We start from the raw sequence: 25126 nt of genomic DNA, 5'->3' as shown, positions 1-25126 counted from the left end.
GACGTGGTGGACGATAGGCTGGGAGGCGACCAGTCGCCCTCCGTGCCCTGCTTTCCTAGCTTTCCCAAGCCGTTAGAGTGGCTCGCTCTGATTGTTTTTGTATCCTCTTTCACGCATGAGTGAGCACTGCCTGACTGTGTGTGTGTGCGTGTGTGTGTGTGTGTGCTTGCGCTCTCACTCACTGTTCGTGTGTTCGTTTGTATTTCTCTCTTTGTGGAGACCGAAATGCTAATAGGACATTTGCACATTTGTCAGAAGCACATTTTAAATAAAGCAGTCAGTTTTTCGCTCTGGTTCCTGGGGGGCTCGCTGTGGGGGCTTTGATATTCAATATTACAGATTATTAATATTCTTTGCCCACAGTAGTAAATGTCCCCACAGAGATAGAGATACGAACACACATGTGTGTGCGTGAGGCGTTGATTTCCCCCACCTATATTCGAGAAAAATCCCACCCTTTTTAAGATTGGCTTGTAAATTCTAATCAACCATTGGTGAGGAGAAAAAACGAGCCAATCAGAGTGGGCGAGGCGCGACAGCACTAGCCAATTACTGGCTACTGCAGGATGGGGAGGCGGAGTTTGTATGAATACGGGTAGGAAAAAAACAACGCGTGCGAACCCCGCCCCCTCCCAAACGCCAGCCCGTATCAACTCCTTTAGCATTGGTGATAGCCACTAACGTTAATCACGGAGATCTCTAGCACTGTGGCGCCTTAACGGCGTGGAGAGGGAGAGCAAACGGTTGATGGACTAGCCTAGCCGACACATCTTTCTCATCGGGGTTCTTCGATGGGTTTTCACCTTTCATCGGCGTGTAGCCTCCGTCAACTGCAGCGGTAAGTTGTGAAGGGGATGAGGCTGAGGGGAGAAATGGTGCGAGCGTCGTTGCTAGTTAACGTGATGATGTTACAACCTGCCTGCTTGCCATTGTGTGTTTGGCCGCTAGCCGTGTCCAGTTTGCGTTTTAAGAAGAGGGAGAAGTTTGAATAAGCTCGAGTGACACGAACATTTCATTAGACCTTTAAACGGGTCGTTGAATATGTGAAAGCTGAGGCAGGTTCGACTTGAAAGCTGTAGTTTGGGGACAAGTGTGCTTCTCTCAGGGAGAACCGTTAGACTGCTGTATTTCACACACGGGGACACCTGTCCTCACAGCTCTCTCCAGTGATGGTTGAAGTCTAAAATCACATTTAAAGTCACATTTAGCTTTCATTTGAAGTATCACGCGTTATCTCGGTGTTTTTTAAGTGATGAAGACGTTAAACAGCCCAGCGTGGTGGATATATACATAGCTGGCTAACATCAGAGCTTTTAGCTTCTAGCACAGTTTTGGTAACCTCGGTTAGAAGCACTTTGTCCGTATCTCTCTAAAAGCACTCTAGACTCTCGTGAAGTGGTTTATCCTGAATTTGCTCCACATGGCGCTCGCTAGTTTGCTCACACTGCTTGATCTTTGAAATTCACCCTCTACAGAGCAGTGCAGGTTCCTGCTTTTGCCATTGTACAGCCCACATGATGGCCACGGGGTGCTGGTTACTGCATTATAAGCACCATCCTCGGGATATTTACGAGAAGGCAGAGGCATGGCAGTGTGAGTGGTGCCTTGAAACCACGGAGACGTGAAAAATATGCGATTGCTGAACCTGAAAGCTCGCAGCCCTGTTTAGGACAGCGATTCCGAGTCCTGCTCGTTTTTAGTGTTTCCCCTCCTCATCAGCCCATTAATACACTCCTCTTGAGGTTAGAGTGGATGTGTAATAGCACTAAAACCTAAAATGAGTAGAACAGGACTGGGGAGGAGAGGAGAGGGTAGCCTTCCACAGCGAGGAGTATCAGGTAGAGCTGGGCAATATGACAATATTCATCATTATCGTGATAAATGACGTTCCAGTAAGCTTCTCAGAGTGTATCGTGGATATGGTTAGTACTTATGAACACTGACTGCATGTCTCATTAGAAAGAGGACATAGTCATGTTTAATTACGTTTAGTGTAAAATGTTGGATACAAGTGATTGATTCATAGTTTTTGATAGTATTTTTAATCAGTTTACATAAAAATAAATATTGTGACACTTCAAAACCTCCTAAAATATTGTGATATTACATTGTGCCATATTGCCCACCTTTAGTATCTGGACATCCATGGTTTGTCAAGCATGTAGCAGATTTTTCGGTTCTACTCAAAAAGCAATATTTCTGCTCTGTCCTTCTCTACATTGTCCATCACTCCAATACAAAGTCACGTCATTTAAGAAAGGCATAACCAAAAGCTAAGAATTTGAAACAAGGTCAAGCTGTGTTTGAGCTATAGTTAGGATGGCGAGCTGTGATGTATTGACAACTGAAATACTCTTAAAACAGCGTTATAAATTTGCCATTCTTGTTTGTGAAACGTAAGGAGAGAATTAAGTGGACTGACACTTGGGGTGAGATCTGAACCTGTGGTATCTTTGCGATCTAATTGACATGCTTGACATCGTCCACTGCAGAACTGATTGATTTTAGAATCTGCTCTTTTGTGAGGCTCTTGGTTGTGTTCTGTACTGAAATGTGTCTGACCACCCATCAGCATGGTGTGTAGTTGGGGGCAATGATGGTTATACAGCAAAGATTGTGTCCCCCCACCCCCCACCCCACCAAATGGCCACACGCTTGAAATGCTATTTCTCGTGTTGTTTAGTTGTGTCGAAAGGCGAAGCTTTAGTTTCTTCTGTGGAGAAAGATGCAGCTGAAGATACAGCTTTTCTGGCAAATACAGAGAATTCCTGTACTGAACGTTTCTGCTAAATTACAAAAATGGTTACTTGGGGCAAAATCTGTTTCCGTAGCAAACCCTTCTGAGTGGACTGTGTAATAGGAATTATTTTCTTTTACATCAAAGCATTTTCATTTTCACTGGCTGTAGTATTTGCATACTTAGTGTTAGGTCAGGGCTCTGTGACCATCACTTACACTAATTATTAGGTTGCAAATTGCAAAATTGAGACTGAACCCGCATTAATTATTCTTTTTCATTGTGAAACAGCAGATGACAAGGGAACTGAAAGCAAGAAGAGATTTTTAACCTTTTACTCTCACAAGTTTGTTGAGTAGGTTTCACATATTAAACTCTATTGAAGTTTTGAACGTGGCTGTGGTGGGTCCTGTTATATCGCTGTTTCAGTACTCCGGGCCAGTTTCCTAGCACTGCAGTTTAGCCCAAAGCTAGGCATAGTCCATGTCCAGGATATTGCTCCTCACCAATGTCAACACTACAGCTCATCACTTTTGGTTATATTAGTAATACTGAGTATCTAACAGTCAAATAAAGAATTGAGTGATCAGAGTTTTAAATAAAGGCCGGAAAAGATGGTCTTGGCTGAACGATAACAAAGCATTTACAGCCTTTCATAGATTCCAAAATAACTTGGTGAAAGAAGACAAGCTGTACTGTTATCCTGTGGATTTAAAATACATGATTGTTGGACTGTTGGACTATCGTTGCTGATTCATTGAGAAGATTAAATTTTATTGGGTTGAATCAGTTTTTCATAGTATCATGATCTTGAGACATGTGTTTCAGGTAGGCTTGTTTGGCTAGTTGGCCTTGAACCTGATGGCAGCAATAGGAAATTTGAGGTGTAAGGGGGCATTTACAGTAGACTTCATCATTTATTACTGCTCACAGACACATGGCATATTTAAGACAGAGCCTATTGTTACGTTAATATCCCACATTTTTATTTTCTTATTGGCTTCCCTGTGTCTTTTGCCTAGTTATGCAGTAAACTGCCTGCAGCTAATACCTACTGTGGGAGTATTATGGACTGGTGGCTGTTTCCCCTTGTCAGAATTGACACTACACTGACAAAATGCACTGTCAGTGGCAGAACATGTTTATGTATTGGCAGATCCCCGGTGGTTCAGCGTTTCAGCTGTAATGAAAACCCCAGCCATATTGGAAATGTGATAGCGTGCGAAATGTGATGTTCGTCAGGTGTGAAGTCCAGTACAACATAGACTAGACACTGGATGATTAATGACAGAGACCTGAACACGCTCTGTGTCTCTCTCTGTCTTCTCCCTTTGTCTTTTTTTACTCGTCTCTCTCACTAATTCTCTAAGGCAGCTAATCTGAAACACCTCTCAGTCAAGATTTTAATTACCCAGCACTTGAACTGCATAAGAGATGCAGCATTTCCCTGAAGAGTGACTGATTTTTTACCGGGCACATGCTGACTTCCTCATGTGCCTGTAATGGATTTTCTCCCATTGTTAATTGCTGGCGAATGGGAATAGGAATTGACGTACAGAGTTCTCTGGGCGTTTTATCTGTGTGTGGAGCTTAAGATTCACGTCAGCCAGAGATTTATGCGGAATTCTGCTCCACCACAACCTGCTCCTTATTAGTAAGTATGGCTTTATTTCTTAAACGGGTCAAATGGATACTCAGTGTTTTGAAATAGTGGTTCAGTGATTCAGAGATGATTTATTCATGAAATATGCCAGAAAAAGAATTGTATCGTCCTTTGCTTAAAGTAGACCTAATCATATGTTTCCTAGTCTGGATTCCACACACACCTGACACTTCACTCTGTGTTATAGTCCAGCAGTTTTTCATGGCAAGAATACTGTGTAAAAATAAAAGAAAGCATGTGGTAAAAGTGATGGTCATGGTGAGTGACATACAGCTGGTGAGTACATCCTTATTAGCCTTTTGATGACATCAAGCATTACCTCAGAGATTACTCATTATCTTGTTTGGTAATGAGAACTGTTGTGGCTGACTAATTGTGGAGAGTCAATAGTTTCTGCTACCCGTGTCAGTGAATTCTGTGTTTGCTCTCAGTTGGCTTGTTTCACTTTCAGAAATTACCAGGGGCAAAGAGCAGAAACAGCTCCACATTCAACATTTCCACCCCTTATGATGCAACACATGCCCCCAAAATAGGGGACCGGGTGATGCATTTGTTATTAGACTTGCCACAACCAAACACAGGCACTGTTTTCAGCAGTGAGATATCAGCAGGAAAGACTGCATCATGCTGGTAAAGTGATTCATGTGGAGGACCAAGAATAGCGATCAGTGAACTAATAATTATTACTATTAATGAAGTGTTTTTTCTTACATGCCTTGTTTGTCACATTTGAAAAAAAGGTATTGAAAAAAGTTTCGCCTTGCCCCCTGTGTAATCAGAGATTAATAGAATTTAATAGAATTACCAGCCATACTCTTAATTGACACACACTGTCTGATGTTACAAATAGAAAGGTTTGAACCTTTATACCAGAGCCCGACTGATGTGGGGTTTTTAAGATCGATACCGATTTCGATATTTGAGGATTTAAATCCTCAATGTATCTGATATATCTGACGATATTTTTTTTTCTTCAAAAATACATAAAAGACAACAGTCTTTCCTAACAATTATGTGTAGTTATTTAAGTCCACACCAGGATAACATGACCTAATGCAGTTAAAAATACACTTGCAACTTGGATTTCACACTTTACTGTTATGAACATAAACATCTGGAGTATTATCGTTTAAAGAATGTAATGATTACAGATGTGATCATCTGAACGTGGCGTGTTACTCATAACTATACCAGAACTCACTGCGTATCAGTGACCTCTGCGCTCTAACGAAACAGTGCCATTACAACATAGACACACACACAATGTTTCAAAACGAGAAGCTAGGACTTTCTTTGACTACCAAGCCATGTTAGATGTTTGTTCAGCTCACATTTATTTATGTGTCTTCTTTGGTTTAATAATTTCAAATGACTACAGCAAGTCACAGAAATGCACCCATTGCTTTATTTAGGTACAAGGCTTCCTGTTCGACAGCTTCCTGTTTGAATTTTCCCGTTCCACCTTAAATGCTGCAGCAGGTGCCAGAATGTAACTGCTGCACCATTTAAGGTGTAACAGGAAAACGTGAGCGAAAAGCTGTCGAATAAGAAGCTGACTTCAGCTTCATCATCTGGGCAGAATAAGTTAAACGCTGTAGTTTAACTGCTTATTAACGTTAGTTGTTTTCCACTGAAAAACGTAGCACTTGTTTTGCGGGTTACCTACTTTAGCAATGAACACTGTTACAAGCTTCTGTAAGCAATGTTGACAGAGACTTTTTTTAGAAGGGATGAGTTAAGGAGAATAGAAAGGACAGTTGTTTGTTTGTTCGCTAGAACTGCCACACTGTTTCATAAATAAACCTACCTTCAAGTTTTTCATAGCTTGGCCTACACCACTTGATCACCATAACGTTAATCTCAGGCTATTTTGACATCTGCAGTAACGACTTTCACTTACTGCAGCAAACGCAGGCATGGCTGATCTGAATGCTGCCAGGTTTTTTAGGCTAAGTTTAGAAGTGATGGGGATATTTTTGCATGATTATTTAAGTAACGCATTTCTCATGAGAAATGCCAGCTTACCATGAACCCTGATAACCTCTTTCGTGGATTACTCTGCTCGACCCTTTGGGTCAGTCGATTGCGATTTGTGCCGTTCCAAACACTGGTGCCAACAGGGAACCTGCAGAGCGCCCTGTGATGGATAAACTGTGTGACAACAACACTCGTAAAATGGTTGAAGGTCCTATCTTCCGCCTCCCTGTTTCTTTCTTTTGTCATTTATCTGTCATTATGAATGCTGATACAGATTCATCTGCAGCTAGCCTAAATCAGCTGATGTCGCCACACTGATTTATCAATCAGGCTCTACTGTAAACTGCTTGTACATTAGCTACTGTTGAAATGAAATCACATCATTGTATTCAGTATGAACTAATATTTCAGTTCTCCCATTTTTGTGCAAAATGCCCTTGAATTCAGTTAGTTAAAGCTACAGTGAAACCCCACTGTGCCCCCCCCCCCCTTTTTTTCTTCCATTTTAGCAATGGAACAAGTGTCCACACCACATGGTTTCCATGCCAGCTGTCCCAGGGGAAGGCTCACAGACCTCCTGGCCCATTATTGTCTGCTAACTGGTATTGCATTACTCCCATGGTAGTCAGAGAGCCTTTCTGATGCAGGCCAAGACTGGAGATGTGTCACTGTCAGTCCCTCAGGAAGAAGGCTTGGTGAGAGTGAGAGACAGACAGATAGACATTCTCTAGAGGCGAGGGTTGAGATATGCTGAGTCGCCAGGGATTGATCAGGGCCAAAAGGTGAGTTATCTCCCCTCAAGCCATATTGGAGACTTGGAGTAAATCTGAATACAAGTGTGAAATGTACACTATTCCCTCTGCTAATCCTCAATCTTTCCCATTGTTATTGTGCGTTTGTCCATTGATCCATAGTGCGTATTGTTTATGTGGCAATAAAGGAAGTATGCTGTTCCTTTTCTGCAGAAGCAGCTACTAAATCTCTCTCAAACAGCTGCGGGTTGTCCTCTCAAGTGACAGAATACAAAATGATGGCTTATTTGATCTAAATCTGGAGTGCCAGTGCATTTTTTTTTTTTTTTTTTCTATTTTAATCAAATGAAGCCGAGTGTTTTCTGAAGATATTATATTGGACTCTTCTGAAAACTTCCTGATGTAATCTTAAGCCTGATAAAGTTGAGAGTTTAGATGGTAGCATGCCATTCATTTAAGATGGTGAGCGGAAGGGTGGGAATGGATTCCTCCACACATTTGAGCTAAGTGTGGATCCGAGCTGACATACAGATTTTAATGTCACATAAGGGATGAAAAGCTTCCATGTGACTGGAAAATGTAAAGAAATCATTGAGCTGACATTTGGATTATGAGGGTTGCACAAGAGATTATATGTCCAAAATTCTGTTTTTCCTGAATGATAATGCCTGAATGATGTACAGTTTTACTCTGTATTTCATAAGAGCCAGGCAGCTTGGTGATGTGCATCATGCATGAAGGGAAATTCTATGAAGTTTGCTTCGTCTTATCTCACTTGTTATTTTATTTAGTAGTAGAAATTGACTAGCTTGAATTTGAAGTACACCCCCCTTGCCCCAAATGATGGGGCCGAATCCATTTCCTTGACTCTATCTGTCCTGGAGGCTGGTATTTGAGGCTAATTACAAACACAACGGCTTGCCAAATGAATGCTCTGACTGTTTTTTTTATAACTTTTACTCTGCACAAGTGCGCTGACCGGTTGCAGATGGAACCAGTCCTGTACTCAGTGTTTGTATCAGTATGATACCAGCATAAAATGCTAGATCAGAAGAAATGAAAGGGATATTCCGGCCAAAATGAAACATGTTACATTTTCCAGGTCAGTTGTAAATATGCCTACTCCCCTTCTGCAGTGAGCATCTGGTTTAAAGACTACCCCCTCATTTTTGCATTCTCTCCCCTCCCTTCTCCTCGTACTAGTGTGGGATTACAATCAGCAGTAAAAATGCTTATGGCAGAATGCTTATGGCAACAAATGACTGTTTGATAGTCGAAAAATCTCTCGATTATTAAAATTAATATCTGATTATTAAGCAATTACCTCTTAATTACTCAATTAGCAAATAACTCTTATGTAACTATCAGCATTAAAATTTAGCTTGAGGTTGTTTTATGCATTTTCTGACAAAAACAGTGAACATTAATTCCTTATTTAAAAAATCACTGTTTTAATGAACTGTCTTGCTAATACAACCCCAATTCCAATGAAGTTGGGACATTGTGTAAAACATAAAAAAAACAAGACAATGATTTGCAAATCCTTTTCAATCAATATTCAATTGAATACACTACAAAGACAAAATATTTAATGTTCAAACGAATAAACTTTGTTTTTTCCAAAGTTGGGACAGAGGCATGTTTACCACTGTGTTACATCAGCTTTCCTTTTAACAACACTTAATAAGCGTTCGGGAACTGAGGACACTAATTGTTGAAGCTTTGTAGGTGGAATTGTTTCCCATTCTTGCTTGATGTACAACTTACTCAACAAGTTACTCAACAGTCCGGGGTCTCCGTTGTCATATTTAGCGCTTCATAATGCGCCACACGTTTTCAAAGGCAGACAGGTCTGGACTGCAGGCAGGCCAGTCTAGTACCCGCACTCTTTTACTATGAAGCCACGCTGTTGTAACACGTGCAGAATGTGGCTTGGCATTGTCTTGCTGAAATAAGCAGGGATGTCCCTGAAAAAGACGTTGCTTGGATGGCAGCATATGTTGCTCCAAAACCTGTATGTACCTTTCAGCATTAATGGTGCCTTCACAGATGTGCAAGTTACCCATGCCAAGGGCACTAACACACCCCCATACCATCAGACATGCTGGCTTTTGAACTTTGCGCTGATAACAATCCAGACAGTCCTTTTCCTCTTTGGCCCGGAGGACACGACGTCCATGATTTCCAAAAACAATTTAAAATGTGGACCCGTCAGACCACAGGACACTTTTCCACTTTGCATCAGTCCATCTCAGATGAGCTCGGGCCCAGAGAAGCCGGCGGTGTTTCTGGGTGTTGTTGATATGTGGCTTTCACTTTGCATGGCAGAGTTTTAACTTGCACTTGTAGATGGAGCGACGAACTGTGTTCACTGACAGTGGTTTTCTGAAGTGTTCCTGAGCCCATGTGGTAATATCTGTTACTGAATGATGTCGGTTTTTAATGCAGTGCTGCCTGAGGGATCGAAGGTCATGGGAATTCAGCATTGGTTTTCTGCCTTGCTGCTAACTTGCAGAGATTTCTCCAGATTCTCTGAATCTTTTGATGATATTATGGACTGTAGATGATGAATTGCACGCTGAGAAACGTTGTTTTTAAACTGTTGGACTATTTGCTCACACAGTTGTTCACAAAGTGGTGAACCTCGCCACATCCTTGCTTGTGAACGACTGAGCCTTTCAGAGATGCTCCCTTTATATCCAATCATGACACTCACCTGTTTCCAATTAACCTGTTCACCTGTGGAATGTTCCAAACAGGTGTTTTTAGCATTCCTCAACTTTCCCAGTCTTTTGTTGCCCCTGTCCCAACTTCTTTGGAACATATTGCAGGCATCATATTCAAAATGAGTGAATATTTGCAAAAAACAATAAAGTTTATCCGTTTGAACATTAAATGTCTTTGTAGTGTATTCAGTTGAATATAGGTTGAAGAGGATTTGCGAATCATCATATTCTATTTTTAATTATGTTTTACACAACGTCTCAACTTCATTGGAATTGGGGTTGTTTGAAAGACGAATAAAACCATGTTTTCCAGTCAAAATTGTAAATCAAGGGTGTGCAAAGCAGAAGCAATAAAACGTAACAGAACTAAATCTCTCCCAAGTTCTCGCTTAGTCACACCAACAGTTTCTCTGTGCATCACCAACCACACAGCTATATCTACATGTGAGGATCACCGAGTTCCCTCCATTATATATCCCTATTCTGCTTCCTGAGTTATGTGGAAATGTGTAATTTTGGACAGTGTCTTTCCTAAACTGATGCTCTGTAATGGTACTGAACACAGTCCAGCAGCGATGCTGACCGCCCCAAAATGGTGGCACTGTTGATGTGCCTGGCTGAACCCAGTGTGGCATCTATATTTCTATCTTTATTTAAGAGTAACACCAATCTCCAGCCAAAAATGTGAGGTATTTTCATATTTGGCAAACAGTGGCAAAGCCTGAACGTTCACTGTAAAACGCATGAGCTGTTCTCATTATAAGCAGTTTCTGTTGTAGCATTCTGTAATCCCTACAGAGTGCAGCTTATAATGAATATTTAAAGTGTATTGTGCATCAAATTGTAATGGTAGAATTTGCCAGTGGTGTGTAATGCTAATTATAATGGTGTTTAGTTTACAGCAACCTAAAAAAAAAAAAAGTTCACCATGCAGAATAATCCTCCCCCTAGTATGTTTCCCTAGGCTGAGTGATGCTCTTAGAACAAATGAAGACAGTGATTTGGGTTGTACTTGATACACTCTGAGTATTTGCGTTACGCATCGCATATGTTTTCTCTTACATAAATGCTGTCAAGGCTATTGTCATTGTTATAGTAAAAGAGTTTGATCTATTGGTTCACAGCAATTGATTTTACTTTTTTTTTTTTTTTTTTCCTCATTGAACTGCCTGAAGTGACATGCCCCATTAGTCAAATAAATCATTTCAGACTGTGGTTCTTAATGGTAATGGGGAGGTTCTGTTAAACTGCACCACACTTGTTGTCTGTTTGATGGAGTGCAGTGTAAGTATGGTAAAGTTAACATTTAAGATACTAGGTGGGGCTCCGAAGCGGTGAAGCCATCAAAGCCTCGGCCCATCTTTTGGGACCTATTGAGCTTGATCCCAGGTAATGCCACTCCCATAGAGTTTTTTACCTGCTAATGGTTTTAAACACCAGATATCGGGAGAGGTGGGGGACATTGACTCAGAATGGGCCATGTTCCGCTCCTCCATTGTTGAAGCGGCTGACTGTAGCTGTGGTCGCAAGGTAGTTGGTGCCTGTCGGGGCGGTAATCCTCAAACCCGGTGGTGGACACCCCAGGTGAGAGATGCCGTCAAGCTGAAGAAGGAGTCCTACCGGACATGGTTGGCCTGTAGGACACCAGAGGCAGCTGGCAGGTATCGACAGGCCAAGCGATCTGCGGCTTCAGTCGTTGCCAAGGCAAAAACCCGGGTGTGGGAAGAGTTCGGTGAGGCCTTGGAAACTGACTAAGTCGGCTCCGAAAAGATTCTGGCAAACCGTCAGGCGACTCAGAAGGGGAAAGCAGTGTGCCACTAGCACTGTATATAGTGGAGATGGTGTGCTGCTGACTTCGACTGAAGACGTCATTGGGCGGTGGAAGGAATACTTTGAGGACCTTCTCAATCCCACCAACATGTTCTCCAGTGAGGAGGCAGAGTCTGGGGACACGGGAATAGGCTTGTCCATTACTGAGGCCGAAGTCGCTAAGGTAGTTAAAAAGCTCCTTGGCGGCAGGGCTGCATCCCGGGGTGGATGAGATCCGTCCCGAGTTCCTCAAGGCTCTGGATGTTGTGGGGCTGTCTTGGCTGACACGCCTTTTCAACATTGCGTGGACATCGGGAGTGGTGCCACTTGATTGGCAGACTGGGGTGGTGGTGCCTCTTTTTAAAAAGGGGGACCGGAGGGTGTGTTCCAACTACAGGGGAATCACACTCCTCAGCCTCCCTGGTAAGGTCTATGCAAGGGTACTGGAGAAGAGAGTCCGGCTTATAGTCGAACCTCGGATTCAGGAGGAGCAGTGCGGGTTCCGCCCTGGTCATGGAACACTGGACCAACTCTTTACCCTCTCCAGGATTCTGGAGGGTTCATGGGAGTTTGCCCAACCAGTCCACATGTGCTTTGTGGATTTGGAGAAGGCATTCGACTGTGTTCCCCGGGGTATTCTGTGGGAGGTGCTTCGGGAGTACGGGGTACATGGCTCTTTGCTACGAGCCATTCAGGCCCTGTACAAACAAAGCAGGAGCTTTGGTTCGCATGGCCGGCAGTAAGTCAGACTTTTTCCCAGTGAGAGTTGGACTCCGTCAGGGCTGCCCTTTGTCACCGATTCTATTCATAATTTTTATGGATAGAATTTCTAGGCGCAGTCAGGGGATGGAGGGTGTCCGGGTTGGTGACCTCAGGGTCACATCGCTGCTGTTTGCAGATGATGTGGTCCTATTGGGGACATCAGGCCGTGAACTTCAGCTTTCACTGGATCGGTTTGCAGCCGAGTGTGAAGCGGCCGGGATGAGGATCAGTACCTCCAAATCCGAGGCCATGGTTCTCACGCGGGAAAGGGTGGAGAGCCCTCTCTGGGTCGGGGATGAGCTCTTGCCTCAAGTGGAGGAGTTTAAGTATCTCGGGGTCTTGTTCACGAGTGATGGTACAAGGGAGCGGGAGATTGACAGGCGGATTGGTGCTGGGTCAGCAGTGATGCGGGCTCTTTACCGGTCTGTTGTGGTAAAGAAAGAGCTGAGCTATAAGGCAAGGCTCTTGATTTACTGGTCGATCTATGTTCCCACCCTCACCTATGGTCATGAGCTTTGGGTAATGACCGAAAGAACGAGATCGCGAATACAAGCGGCTGAAATGAGTTTCCTCCGCAGGGTGGCTGGACTCTCCCTTAGAGATAGGGTGAGAAGTTCGGTCATCCGGGAGGGACTCGGAGTAGAGCCGCTGCTTCTTCACGTCGAGAGGAGCCAGTTGAGGTGGTTCGGGCATCTTGTTAGGATGCCTCCTGGACGCCTCCCTTGGGAGGTGTCACAGGCAAGTCCACCGGGGAGGAGACCCCGGGGAAGACCCAGGACACGCTGGCGTGACTATATCGCCCAGCTGGCCTGGGAGCGCCTCGGAATCCCTCCCAGGGAACTAGTGGAAGTGGCTGGGGAAAGGGAGGTCTGGGCTTCATTGCTCAGGATGCTGCCCCCGCGACCCGAACCACGGAGAAGCGGAAGATGATGGATGGATGGATGGGTGGTTTTAAACACTATTTTATCGCAAAACGTGTTTTGGACACAAATTAACACACTAATGGTGTAATTTTGTAGTTTGGTATGTGTTGTACATGAATTAGCATTAATGAGCTTTCAGAGCTTGTGTTTCTGGAAGAACATGGTTTCAAGTTAAGAACTTGACGGAACGTCAGGATTTGTTGTCATTTGTCAGCTTATATTAACATCGCGATACACAAACTGGTGAACAGGTGCCAGCAGGCCAATACAGTCAGTAGTACAATGGAACATTTAGCAGCCAGCAGAGATGTGCTTTTGGTCACTGCAGGTTAAACTAGTAGGTTTTTATGTCAGGCTTGAGTAACGGAGGCGGACCTTTTGGATAAGCTGACATTAACACTAGAGCTAACCAGAGATCACTTGTGGGCTCTTGCACAGATTTTTTCCACCACAGTGGATGATGTACTCATTTGTTAGTTAATCAAGGAAACATTAGCCCTATTCAGAGTGGATCAGTTTAATAGTGGGATGTATAAAAGAGTCATAAAACACTTGCACCTGAACAGTAATACAATGACCAGTTTCTAATGGGTTAGATTTTAGTTTATCAGAGATTAACATTAGCCTAGATCTTGTTGGAACGGACACTGATGCTACTAGTCAATATTTCTAGAGAAAATAGTTCCAAAAAAAAAAAAAGTTGAAAATATTTTTGCATATGTGAATATAAAGTTGTGCTTTATACCTGAAGATGCCAGTAAATGTTCCCTTTTAAACATTGGCAGCTTTTCTCCCAATTTCTCCCGTAGTGCTCTCCCATGGAGTCAAAGGTTTACCACTCAGACCAAGCAAATGGTTTCTTCAAAAGCATAAATTTTCTTTTTGCAATTTAGAAAGCCTTTAAGAGACCAAATACTGTAAGTAGCAGCGGTCAAACATCTTATTTTTCTTGCTTGAGGCAACATTTACCTGGAAAAACACAGAGATGTGTATCCGGACGAGATTAAAATGATCAGAGCGCTGCTGAGGTTGGTGTAAAACAGTAGGTCATTCGGCCTGTAATTTTCTCATGGGAGGAGAAAGAAAAACACTAAGTTGGCCGACTCTGTTGGCAGTAAAATCACCTGAGGAGCACTTACAAAAGAAGAATTTGCATTTAAACCCCATGTTAATTAAATCCCATCTGTATAGGGCTGTTGAGAGCAGAGCAATGTCGTTAAGTTGTGTTTGGTTCTAGTTTATGCTAGCTAGAGTGGTTAACTTGGTCAGCACTACTTGGGGCTTGTCAGTTGTGTCCGTAAGAGCAGGTCCTTGGTAGCGTGTCTGTGATATTCTGATGTTAAGATACAGCAACAACTAGTTCACAGTAGCAGCTGGAAATGCAAGGAAAATTTTGCAGCAGTTTCTCGTTCTTCCTGGTTTTCCATGATGCAATGGATACCCAAATAATGATTTCAGTATTAATGGAAAGGCTAATAGAGTATTCAGTTATGCTGTAGGACATCAGAGACATTATATGTGGCGTGAGATTTAGAATTTCTGATGTTGGCAAACTAGTTAAAATGGACAGGTTTTTTAGCATTTGACCAAATAAAGGAGGAAAAAATCTAAGCTTTGGCAATATTAAACGAGTAAATTGAGATGATGGCAGAATGGGCTAAGATCCAGTCAGCTACTTGTTACCATGCAGTTTATACAGTTAATTATTTGTTGTCGTCGTTTCTAATTGGTCTAAATCTTTCCTTTTTAGATCTGCTTCTTCAGTAATCAAGAATGGTGTATTCAAGAAAGTATATGTGGCATGATTTATTACAGCAATGACACCACATTGCCCACTCCTAGTTCCGTGTGAGAATGAGAGTGCAGGAATGGCCTGTGCGTTGTTGAGCTGAGGCTCCGGCTGGTTTAAGCTGTCAGACTCGTCACACTGAAGTGCTGGACCTGCGGCAGAGAATGACTGGCTGTCACTTTGAGGCAGATAGCAAAATCGTGGATCAGCGTCACACAGGACAGATCCAGAATGAAAGGGCGTTTAGCGAGGCAGCAGTGCAGCTCGACATGATGTGTCCAAACTAAATCATCTCAAGCACCAACCGGACAAGTCCACTGCTGGGTTTTGGAGACTGCAGTTTGTTTTTATGGCACCATAATGGCCAGTGTGTTACACGTAACATGTAGGTTGAGGCCATTCTCTTTTACTGATTCTCTTCATTTCCAGCAAGGAGAGAACAAGGTGTCTCACTGTGTATTAGGCATTTATTTTGGTTTATTATTTCCACGTCCTCCACCTGTACAACCTTATAGCAACCCTCTGAACCCTCCATATAGAGCTTCTTCATAGTAAATAATTAAATGCCCTGTTTGTTTAATCAGTGTTTTCCATTAACAGATTTCTACTGCATTCCTGGGTTTGAGTAGTTTTTCTTCCTCTCACTGGATCATATGTGTTGAGGAATCTTAGTATAAAGTTATCCAGTTTTTAGCTTGGATTTTTACGGAGCTTCACCGCGTATCCTCTGTACCGGGGTCACACAGCATTGTTGGTTTTTTAGTAGAGCTGTCAAACTAATTGTAATTAATTGTAATTATTTACGTTATTTTGTGTGGTTTATTGTTCAGTATTATTTATTTAGTATTATATTCAGTCCTATTTGTGCGAATTCAACTCTAAAGAGTGAATTTTTTTAATTTTATTTTTTCCCCCTTTCAAACAGCATTTTGTTACAGCAATATGAGTTGACAAAATAGTTTTAATCAGAATTTATTCGTTATCTTAAGTAATTCTATTTGATCCTGTATATGAAATCACTAGCAAACAGGGCGAACATGAAAATAGAGAGAATTTAGAAGTTTAGAGAATTTAGAGAAGTTTTCAGTTTTTGTCACTAACTTCTAGTGTGTGTGTGTGTGTGTGTGTGTGCACATTATATTTATATATATATATATATATATATATATATATATATATATATATATATATATATATATATATATATATATATATATATAATTACAGACACACACACACACACACACAATATGATACTTTGACTTGTAATAAACAAATTCACGGCATGACAGTAGCAGGAAATACAATGGAGAGCTACAGTCATGAAGTCATAGCAACATACAGACTTGAATGTAGGATCATCATTTATATTTATCACATAAATACGTTAACTTTGACTTTCACTCAGTAAGCTTTAGTTTTAGTACTGATTAATAATGAAAACATAAATTATAGTCTGTATTGTTTGCTGGCGGCTTCAGATTGTTGTATTAAAAGAAAATCTGTTTAAAGTACAGTGTTTGGGCGATTATAAAAGCTGTGGGGATGTAACTGAATGGCTGCACTTTAAAGTAGCTCAATTACCTAATTAGAAGGAGTGGCTGGATGCTTCTAGACATGACGGGCATGCTAGGTTTAGAAGATACTGAAATATTGAATTTTATCACCATCCTCAGCTCTAGTTTAACTACTTTTTACTTTTCTGTTCTTCAGACTGTCAACGACGGGACTGTGACCGAGTTGTGGAAATGGCATCAGACAACACACAACGTAGCTACTCCATTATACCATGCTTCATATTTGTGGAGGTAAGTCAGGAGTTGCTTTTGTGTGAGTTTAATTTTTTATTTTTTTTCCCTTTATATCATTCGATACCCACCTCCACCTACGCCAGGCTTTGATTATGCTTTGTGGGTTTGTAATTGGGATTGTTGCAGATAATTGTGGTAGAACAGCGCTTGTGTTGAAAGTTGGGCTGTGATTTTAAATATTTTGCTTTCTATGTTAGTTTCTCCTGATAAAGAATGAATTTGTGGTATGTGATTATGAAAATTGATAATGTTTGACGGAACACCAATCTTTCTCAGTCATACTTGATGAATACATTTTTTTGCATTTACTAATTTCTTTTTTTGTGTTCATCAGTTATCCACTTATTTTTTGTTTTTAGCATAGCAAGTGGTCACACAAGCCACAGGGTCTGCTTTTCTAGGGAAAATGGAAAATATTGGGGCTGGTGCACCGGGCAGTAGGCAGTGTTGAGCCCTGATGATGAGAGAGACATTACAGTGTTCATTTTCATTTTCAGTGGATAGTTACTGTTTTTGGGCTGCTTGTGTAGCTCCCCACTCCTTTATTCTCTGCACATTGAAAACTAGGTTGATGACGCCCTATTTATTTCTGAGACATTGTTCACAGCACTGGCTGAGTATTTAATTAAAATTTCCGTCAAATCCCCTTAATCATTGAGAACCGTCTGACGACACTTCAAAGCCTTTTTTCACTGAGAGACGCCGGTATTGCCTGCTCACTTCTAACTGGTTGTCCTGTACAATATGCAGCCTTTGCTGTGTTGGGAAAGCCATGAATAGTGCATGCCAAATACTCAAAGCTGTATAATGCTGATACAGAGCCAAGCTTGACTAGCTTAGCCTTCTGCTAGTGCAGTGTTTAAGTGTTCTACAGAGGTGGATTATATGTAAGATGGACATATTGGCATTTGGCAGACCTTTGAATGTCCTCAGATATACACACTCTTAACACACACACCAGACAGACACACAGACACACACACGCTGCAGCTCCCCTTTGACTTTTTAGCTCATCATTTTTGTCCCAGATTGTTGACAGCCAACTAACTCACCAGCTGTCAGATGCCAGTGGTCTTGTCCTTTTATCACCCAGAGGAAAATTGAGCCATTTCACACTGGCAGGATGTGGCAGGACTGTCCTACTGCCAGACTCAAGGCAGAAGAGTATGAGTAAAAAACAAATGGAGGTAATGTGTTGCTGTTCATGGGGTTTATGTGATTGTCAGAAGCGCCCCTTACTCACTGACAGTGAGTCGTGTTTTACTTTCCAACTCTGACAAAACGGCCGAGCGTTTGTCTCCCTGCTCGTCTTCATCTTTATCCTTTCGCATTTATGAAAGCATAACATTGTTAATGGAAACATGGTGCTGCTGAAATAAAGAACTGGTGCAATAGAGGTCGTGCTGGCAGGTTTGGGTGATTTTTAGGGATGAGCATTCTGACTAGTTCTGGTGTCATAGTATGTGTAAAAGTTGACGGAAGTTGACGAAGACTCTTTGCTGTTGATTTTATTCATTTTGCATTTTCATTTTAATTTTGTCAGATCTGCAGCCGATCGCTATGAAAAAGAAATAAGAAAGTAAACTTTGCGTTTTGATTTTAGTTTTGACACGTATTCTGCGTTTCATGAAGAAAAGCGAAAGCCAAAGTGAAGTTTGCGTTTTCTTTTGTCTGTTAACTTTTTCATTTTAGATTTGGCCGTGAAAAACCAGAATAACGACTAAAATGAAATGACAAATCAGTGTTTTCAATTTTTCATTTTTGTCACAAATGGCTCGTTCTCATGTGAAAAATGAAATTGCAAATGAAGGCATTTCATTTCATTTTCAATTTTGGCAGGATATTTGCGCAGATGTTTGGAAAAAGAAATGGCAAAAAGAGGTTTTCATTTACATTTTATTGTTTTCATTTTCATTTCCTTTCTGGCAGGATTTGCTTCCCATAAAAATGCAGTTTAACCTTCTCTAAACTTTTGAATGCACATGTCCAGCTGTTCAATGTTTCAGTACTTTTTGCACAACTTGCTGTTCTCTAACAAGGAGCTTAACGGCAAGGTGGTGGTGGTGGTGGTGGTGGTGGTGGAGTTACAGTGTGGGCAGGTGTGTCTAGTCAATACAGAACTGCCCTGCACTTTGTGAATGGTACAGCAACGAGCCCATACTACTGAATAACACCGTTAATCCAGTTTTTGTGCCTCTGCATGAATAACATGGGCCTAATTTAATCTTCATGGACCACAATGCTCCAGCTCATCGAGGTCACATCATTAGGGAACGGCTGCTGGAGACTGGGGTACCTCAAATGGAGTCACCTGCACTTTCTCCAGACCTGAATCCCATAGAAAACCTATGGGATCAGCTGAGTCGCCGTGTAGAGCCTCGTAACTCTGTACCCCAGAACCTCAATGACCTGAGGGACGCCCTTCAAGAAGAGTGGGATGCCATGCCTCAGCAGACAATAAGTCGACTTGTGAACAGCATGAGACGTCGCTGTCAAGCTGTAATTGATGCTCAGGGGCACATGACGTTATTGAGACATTGAGATTTTTTGTTGGGGTATACCCACCACTGTTGTTGGCTTTTGTTTCAATAAATTGTTTGAGAGGAGGAAATCACCACTGCATGCTTCTACTTAAACGCCCTACTTTCATGATATAATATCACTGTAACATGAACTTTGTACGTTTTCCATAAATTTCACCTGAAAGCCAAATGTCCCCAACTTTTTGTGAGGAGTGTATTTACACAGTATATAGAGAGAGGGGTTTTGTTCTAAAACAGTGATGTTTTCTTTGTTTGTGATGATTTTATATAAATGAAGGTCAAAGTCTGTTGTTCTTTTGCTAAATAGACCAGCTTCTCTTGGGTCCAACTCAGAAGCTCTGTGTTATTAGGTTAAACTTTTCCACTTAAACCTTTTGTTGGCAATGAATTAAAATTGCATGCTTTCAAATAACTGTTTCAGTGGAAAAAAGATTAATCTTCCAGGCCTAATTAGATGTGAGCAATGTGGCCCATAACATATTCATTTCATAACACATTTTTGTAACACCTGATTTTTTTTTTTTTTTTTTTTTTTTTTTTTTTTTTTTTTTTTTTTAACCTGAACTTCAGCAGCTATGATTTTTTTTAATCGTTATTTTACTGATGGTGTCTAGTGAAAAGGTTATGAGAATACTAGGGCTGCTACAAATATTTGCTAATATATTATTGCTAATTTACCCGATTTTCTCGGGTTGTCGTCTCCAGTTCCATCCGCTACTTAGGACTCCACCAATCACATGATACTTACCAATGCTGGGAGGGTGAAGGCTAGCACAGGCTTCCTCCGAGACCTGTGAAACCAGCCACCGCTTCTTTTCGAACTGATGCTCATGCAACGTCACGGGACAGCCGAATGCGCTCGGAGGAAAGCGCCAACCGCCAGATCTGTTACATCAGCTAACAGACGCCTGCGCTGACTAGGGAAGGGAGGGCTAGAGAAGGGAGGGCCATCCTATCCACCCAGAGAGGTGAGGCCAGCTGTGCTATGGATGGCTGTAGCATCACCAGGGATCGAACTTGCGATCTCCTGATGACGGGGCCAACGCTTAATGGTTGCGCCACTTGGGAGCCCCATTATTAAGCTGTTTGAAAACAGGAAGCCATGCAAATAAGTAGCATGCTTGCCACTTTTATGAAGCCCTGCCCACCTGTAGCGTGCAGTTGCCACCTCTGCACACCTCAGTTTCAGGAGACTGCGCTGGCTTTAATTCCAGTTGAAGTCCAAGTAAGTTTCCTAGTTCTCTGGATTGTTTTTTTTTCAGCTAGCAAATTCTCAGTTTATTACAGAGAACAAACGAACACCTGCAAACTAGCTACTTTTGAACTGTAGGAAAGTGATTGAGACTGCACTGAGCGCTAACAAAGCTGATGTGGGATATTTGGATATTCAAAATAATATTTAATAGAATATTTAAAGTTAAAATGCAATAAATCGTAATTGCAGCCCTAGAAAATACCATTCCATCACAGTTTCTTTATTTCCTTCCTAAAACGCACCCAGTCAAGTTGGTAATTAACTGATGAGCAGAGTTTAGATGTTTTTGATCAAGAAAATCATCAGACTGTCTCTACAGGACGGGACCTGAATACCCTTGTCCTGGAATATCACTGTTGAATCATACTGTGACTATTGTGAGTCTGATCTTGTGAGTTATTAGTATGCTCGTCACTCATTTGCTAATGATGAACAAAGCAAAGACCTGCGTAACACAGTCGTGCAATTTGGGTCGCTATGATGCAATACAATGCCAAGACCAAAAACAGAGATTATATAGTCTGTGGCTCAACGTTACAGTGTCAGTTCTATTTACAAGCTTCTTCTCTTTGCTGAAGGAGAATCTTTCCCATGAAATGGCTTCATTACTGAAAACCCTGCTAAATACGGTGACATATGTTGGTTACCTTCCCCTTCAGTGACTTACTGTGCAGAAGGCTGGAGGCTGTCCATCCCTGGGCCTGTTCTTCCTCTTCCTGTGGTCAGTGGCCGTGCCAGTTTATCATAAAAATGAACAAGCCCTCTGAGAGCATGCATGCTTTTCAGATGATCCAGAAAGACGGGCAGTTTCCAGGCAGTGTTTTGCATCTGAGATTTTTTTTTTTTATAGGAACAGCAGTTCTGTGGATTAGTGCTCTAAGGTGCTGATTACTGTGTTACAGTGTACAGCAGGGATGCCGACTTGGTTCTTGGAGGTTTATGGAGATAAAATGTACAAACGTAGGCTCACGAGATTGTGTGAAATGCATTGTTGTTCTATTGTTTTCCCAACCCACGGCTGATTGAAGATAGTATTGTATGGGTGGGATTATTAGGCATGGTCAAAGACAATTGAGCGCTGAATTCCCGTAATGGTTAATATCGCCGTCAACTGTGTGTCACAGTACACCATCTGAACATGTGGCAACACAAGGTGTCCAACAAATCCTTAAAAATTCTTGAGCTCACTGTAGATGGTGCAGTAACAGTGGTCTCATACGTTTATTGCATGTCACACTGCACAAGACTTCTTTGGCAAATTCTGTGACAGACTGTGCAACTTCATTTATGATGCAGGTCAGACTGACACAGATTGGCTGTCGATGGGTCTGCAGTGCAAGAAAATGATGACATTTGTTTGCTCCTTCTGTTTCTGACAACTCAACAAAAAAAGGTCTTGGGCTTTGCAGAGGTGATGCTTTGTCTGGAAAATTAAATTTTTTTTAAGCAGCGTAGAAAGAAAGCTTGCAGCCTTTCCTGGCTGGAAAAAAATAGACAAGTATTTTTCTTTTTATTACATTGTCCCCAGCTCTGCCATTTCAAGGCAGATTACTCTCTACATGAACTGGGCCAACCTAACATATGTGAGCTAATAGAGTAACGTTTTTGCCAAAATTCATCATCTCTCTTTGTCGCACATCTGTTTAGACACCTTTATGTGCTGCTCTCTGTAAGTTAATTTTTAATGTGATGTTTCACAATAAAAAAAAAAAAAGTTTGCCATAGACATAATAATTCATAGTGGGTTGATGTAAAATGCTCTTCTCTAGAGAAACTCTGTCGCAGTTGTTCATAGTGTTGGTGGTAGGAACCAGACGTCTGAAGCTTAATGCCTCGGAAGATACTTCATAGAAACGTACTGTATGAAATGATTATGGATACAATGCCTAAGACAGAAATATATAATGCCCTACATATAAGGTAAAGATATCCCCAAATAAAACTTTTTTTTTCCCCCTATTTACCTCTTTCACCATCAACAACTACATATAAAAACTCGGAAGACATTGGTGCTTTTGGACAGTAAATAAAATGGCTATATTTGCATTGACGACATCTGTAGCCCTGGTTCTTGTCACCACTGCTGTATGATTCCCCTTTAAGGCCTTGTTATATTTCTCATGGAGATGTGTGCTTGGCTTCGACAAACTGTGTGACATAGTTATGGAGAAAATGAACAACTGCAGATGTTACGCACAAGCCAGCCACCATAAATATCCAGTTGACAGCAGATCTTTGGGTAGAAACTGACTGATGAACATCAGAACTGAGAAAGTCAAACATGCCATGCATTTCAAAGCATAAATTAGTGTTTTGTATTTCACCAATAAAAGACAGACATACATGCCATATTTTGAATTTGTGTGCATTGTTTTTCTTTGTTGGTGCCATGAAAAGTTGTTAAAAAAACATTGAATATGCTTCAAAACCTGTGCAGCACAAAAAACACTGCTTCAGCCATAGACAATAAACATGCCCTCTGTTCTTGTAGAGTAACTTTGTGGTATGATTTTGGAGATCTTATTATAAGTTTTAATAAATCATACTTTAATAGTCTGTAAATCACTTTAATAAACTGCCTACAAATACAGGCCTCTTATTATATTCAGTAAGTCTGTTAGCTGCTGTTATTGTAGCCTTTTATTATTTGCTTAAAAGAATGGGTTGCATTCTATTATGTCCTCCAAAGAGGCTTTATACTAAGGAGCCTGATTTAAGCACAGGTTCATTTTTGCAAAGGAAGATGTTTTTTTGTGTATAAGATGGATTTTGTAAACCCAACCACAATAATGTCTTGTGGAGCTTTAGAATGACTTTTTTTGTTGCCCTGTTCTGGAGACAAATTGCTAGAGTTGGAAAAGTAAAGGAAAGGAAAATGCAGATTGCAACAAGTATAATTTACAAAGCGGCAAACTGTACAAATGGTCAAACTTGCATACCCACCAATGGCTCTTTGATTCCATTGTTGTTGCTGTGTCATGGTATTCTTGCCTCCTCTGCTTCTAATCTCAGCATGGCAGTGTTGAAAAAGAACAGGGAATACTCTGTGCCCTTACATGCAGAAATAAAGACAGAAAACGATGGGTAATGCATGGCAAACTGCTGAGGTGTACTTTCGTAAATACTGGAGAACACCACTACACCCGTGCCATCTGTTACCAACTGCATTTCAAATGGACGAGCAGCTTGCGGTGGGGTGGGAGGGGGAGCTTGGAGTGGAGCAACACTGCAGCACATGATGCTGAGTAAATTTTTACTTTGGAGACATTTCTTTTGAACTGCCTTGTGTACCTGCCAGTTTTGTGCTTCTCTGACAAACAAAATAAGTGTAGCATTGTCTGACCAGCGGTTGAAAAGGGTCAAGTTTAATTATTGATATTTGTAAAGTTTCCATTTTGGGGCTGGAGCGCTCACTGCGGTTATACAACCTCAATAAATGCTGCAAAATGTACAGTAGTATAGTATAAACTCTGATTTATAAGGCAGTGAAAATTTCAGATGTTATGGGAATACAGTTCAGTGTGATTCCTTTCAGTACATACAGCAATCAAATTTCCACTTAATTTCACAATGAGTCGTGTTTTAAAATCACACTGGGAGAACTGAGATTTTCTTTCCAAAGTGCTTTATAACCAAGACAAAATTTTAGTGGTACTATAAGGTTTGATGTATAGACGAACGACAAGGGAAAATATGAGTAAATGAATGGCATCATAACAAAGGCAGATGCTTCCAACAAGTGCAAGTACAGTTTACTGCATGATAAGTTAGGCTTGCTCAGTGACATTAATAATAATGCTCAGCAGGTCCACTTTGACTTTGGATCAGGAGGCAAGCAGAAAGAATCTAAGTGAATTTGAAAGAGTGCTACTGGGGCATGGATGCCAGGATCCTCAGTCATAAAACGTAACATTTACTGGACTGACATTCGTTGCTTACTGTAGTTAATTTCAGCAGTGGTAAGAAGTGTGTTCTAACTCTGGTGCTCTCATTTTAAATGCTTGGGCATGATTTCTCTGCTGCTGTGAAACACTACGTCTGCAGTTACATGCCGTGCATCACCTTTTGACTTCTGTGGGTTTTGCTTTCTTCAGGTCTCTCTGCGTTTTGCTATTGTTCAAAGCTCTGTTTGTGCCACAGTTTCTTCTTGTGATGCAACGAAACAGAAGCCGTATCACCCCAGTGCGTTTGAGTATATGGTGCATTGAAATCTGTTGCAATTAACGTTATAATATAAATGTTATTTTTAAAGACGAGTGGACAAAAAAATTCACATTCAGTTTTTTCAATTGATTGCTACTTGTTTTAGTTTGTATCAGGTAAATAATGTTATTAATGGAATGTTTTGGTGAGAAATCTAATTTGCACGGTTTTCCATG

General features: G+C 41.3%; 1 protein-coding gene across 1 annotated transcript in view; it reads left to right on the top strand.

Annotated features, from left to right (window-relative positions):
* The first annotated feature begins 625 nt into the window (after nt 1–625).
* Nucleotides 626–25126, top strand: part of plppr1 (phospholipid phosphatase related 1) — a 42357-nt gene continuing 17856 nt past the window's right edge. Inside the window, exons 1-2 of the mRNA XM_017719752.2 lie at nt 626–838; nt 16852–16946. Coding sequence (XP_017575241.1) covers nt 16887–16946 — 60 coding nt within the window. The 5' untranslated portion in view covers nt 626–838; nt 16852–16886. The remainder of the gene's footprint in view (nt 839–16851; nt 16947–25126) is intronic.

The sequence above is a fragment of the Pygocentrus nattereri genome, chromosome 18 (assembly GCF_015220715.1).
Source record: "Pygocentrus nattereri isolate fPygNat1 chromosome 18, fPygNat1.pri, whole genome shotgun sequence".
Classification (NCBI taxonomy): Eukaryota; Metazoa; Chordata; class Actinopteri; order Characiformes; family Serrasalmidae; genus Pygocentrus; species Pygocentrus nattereri.
This window is presented reverse-complemented; position numbering and strand designations above follow the sequence as displayed.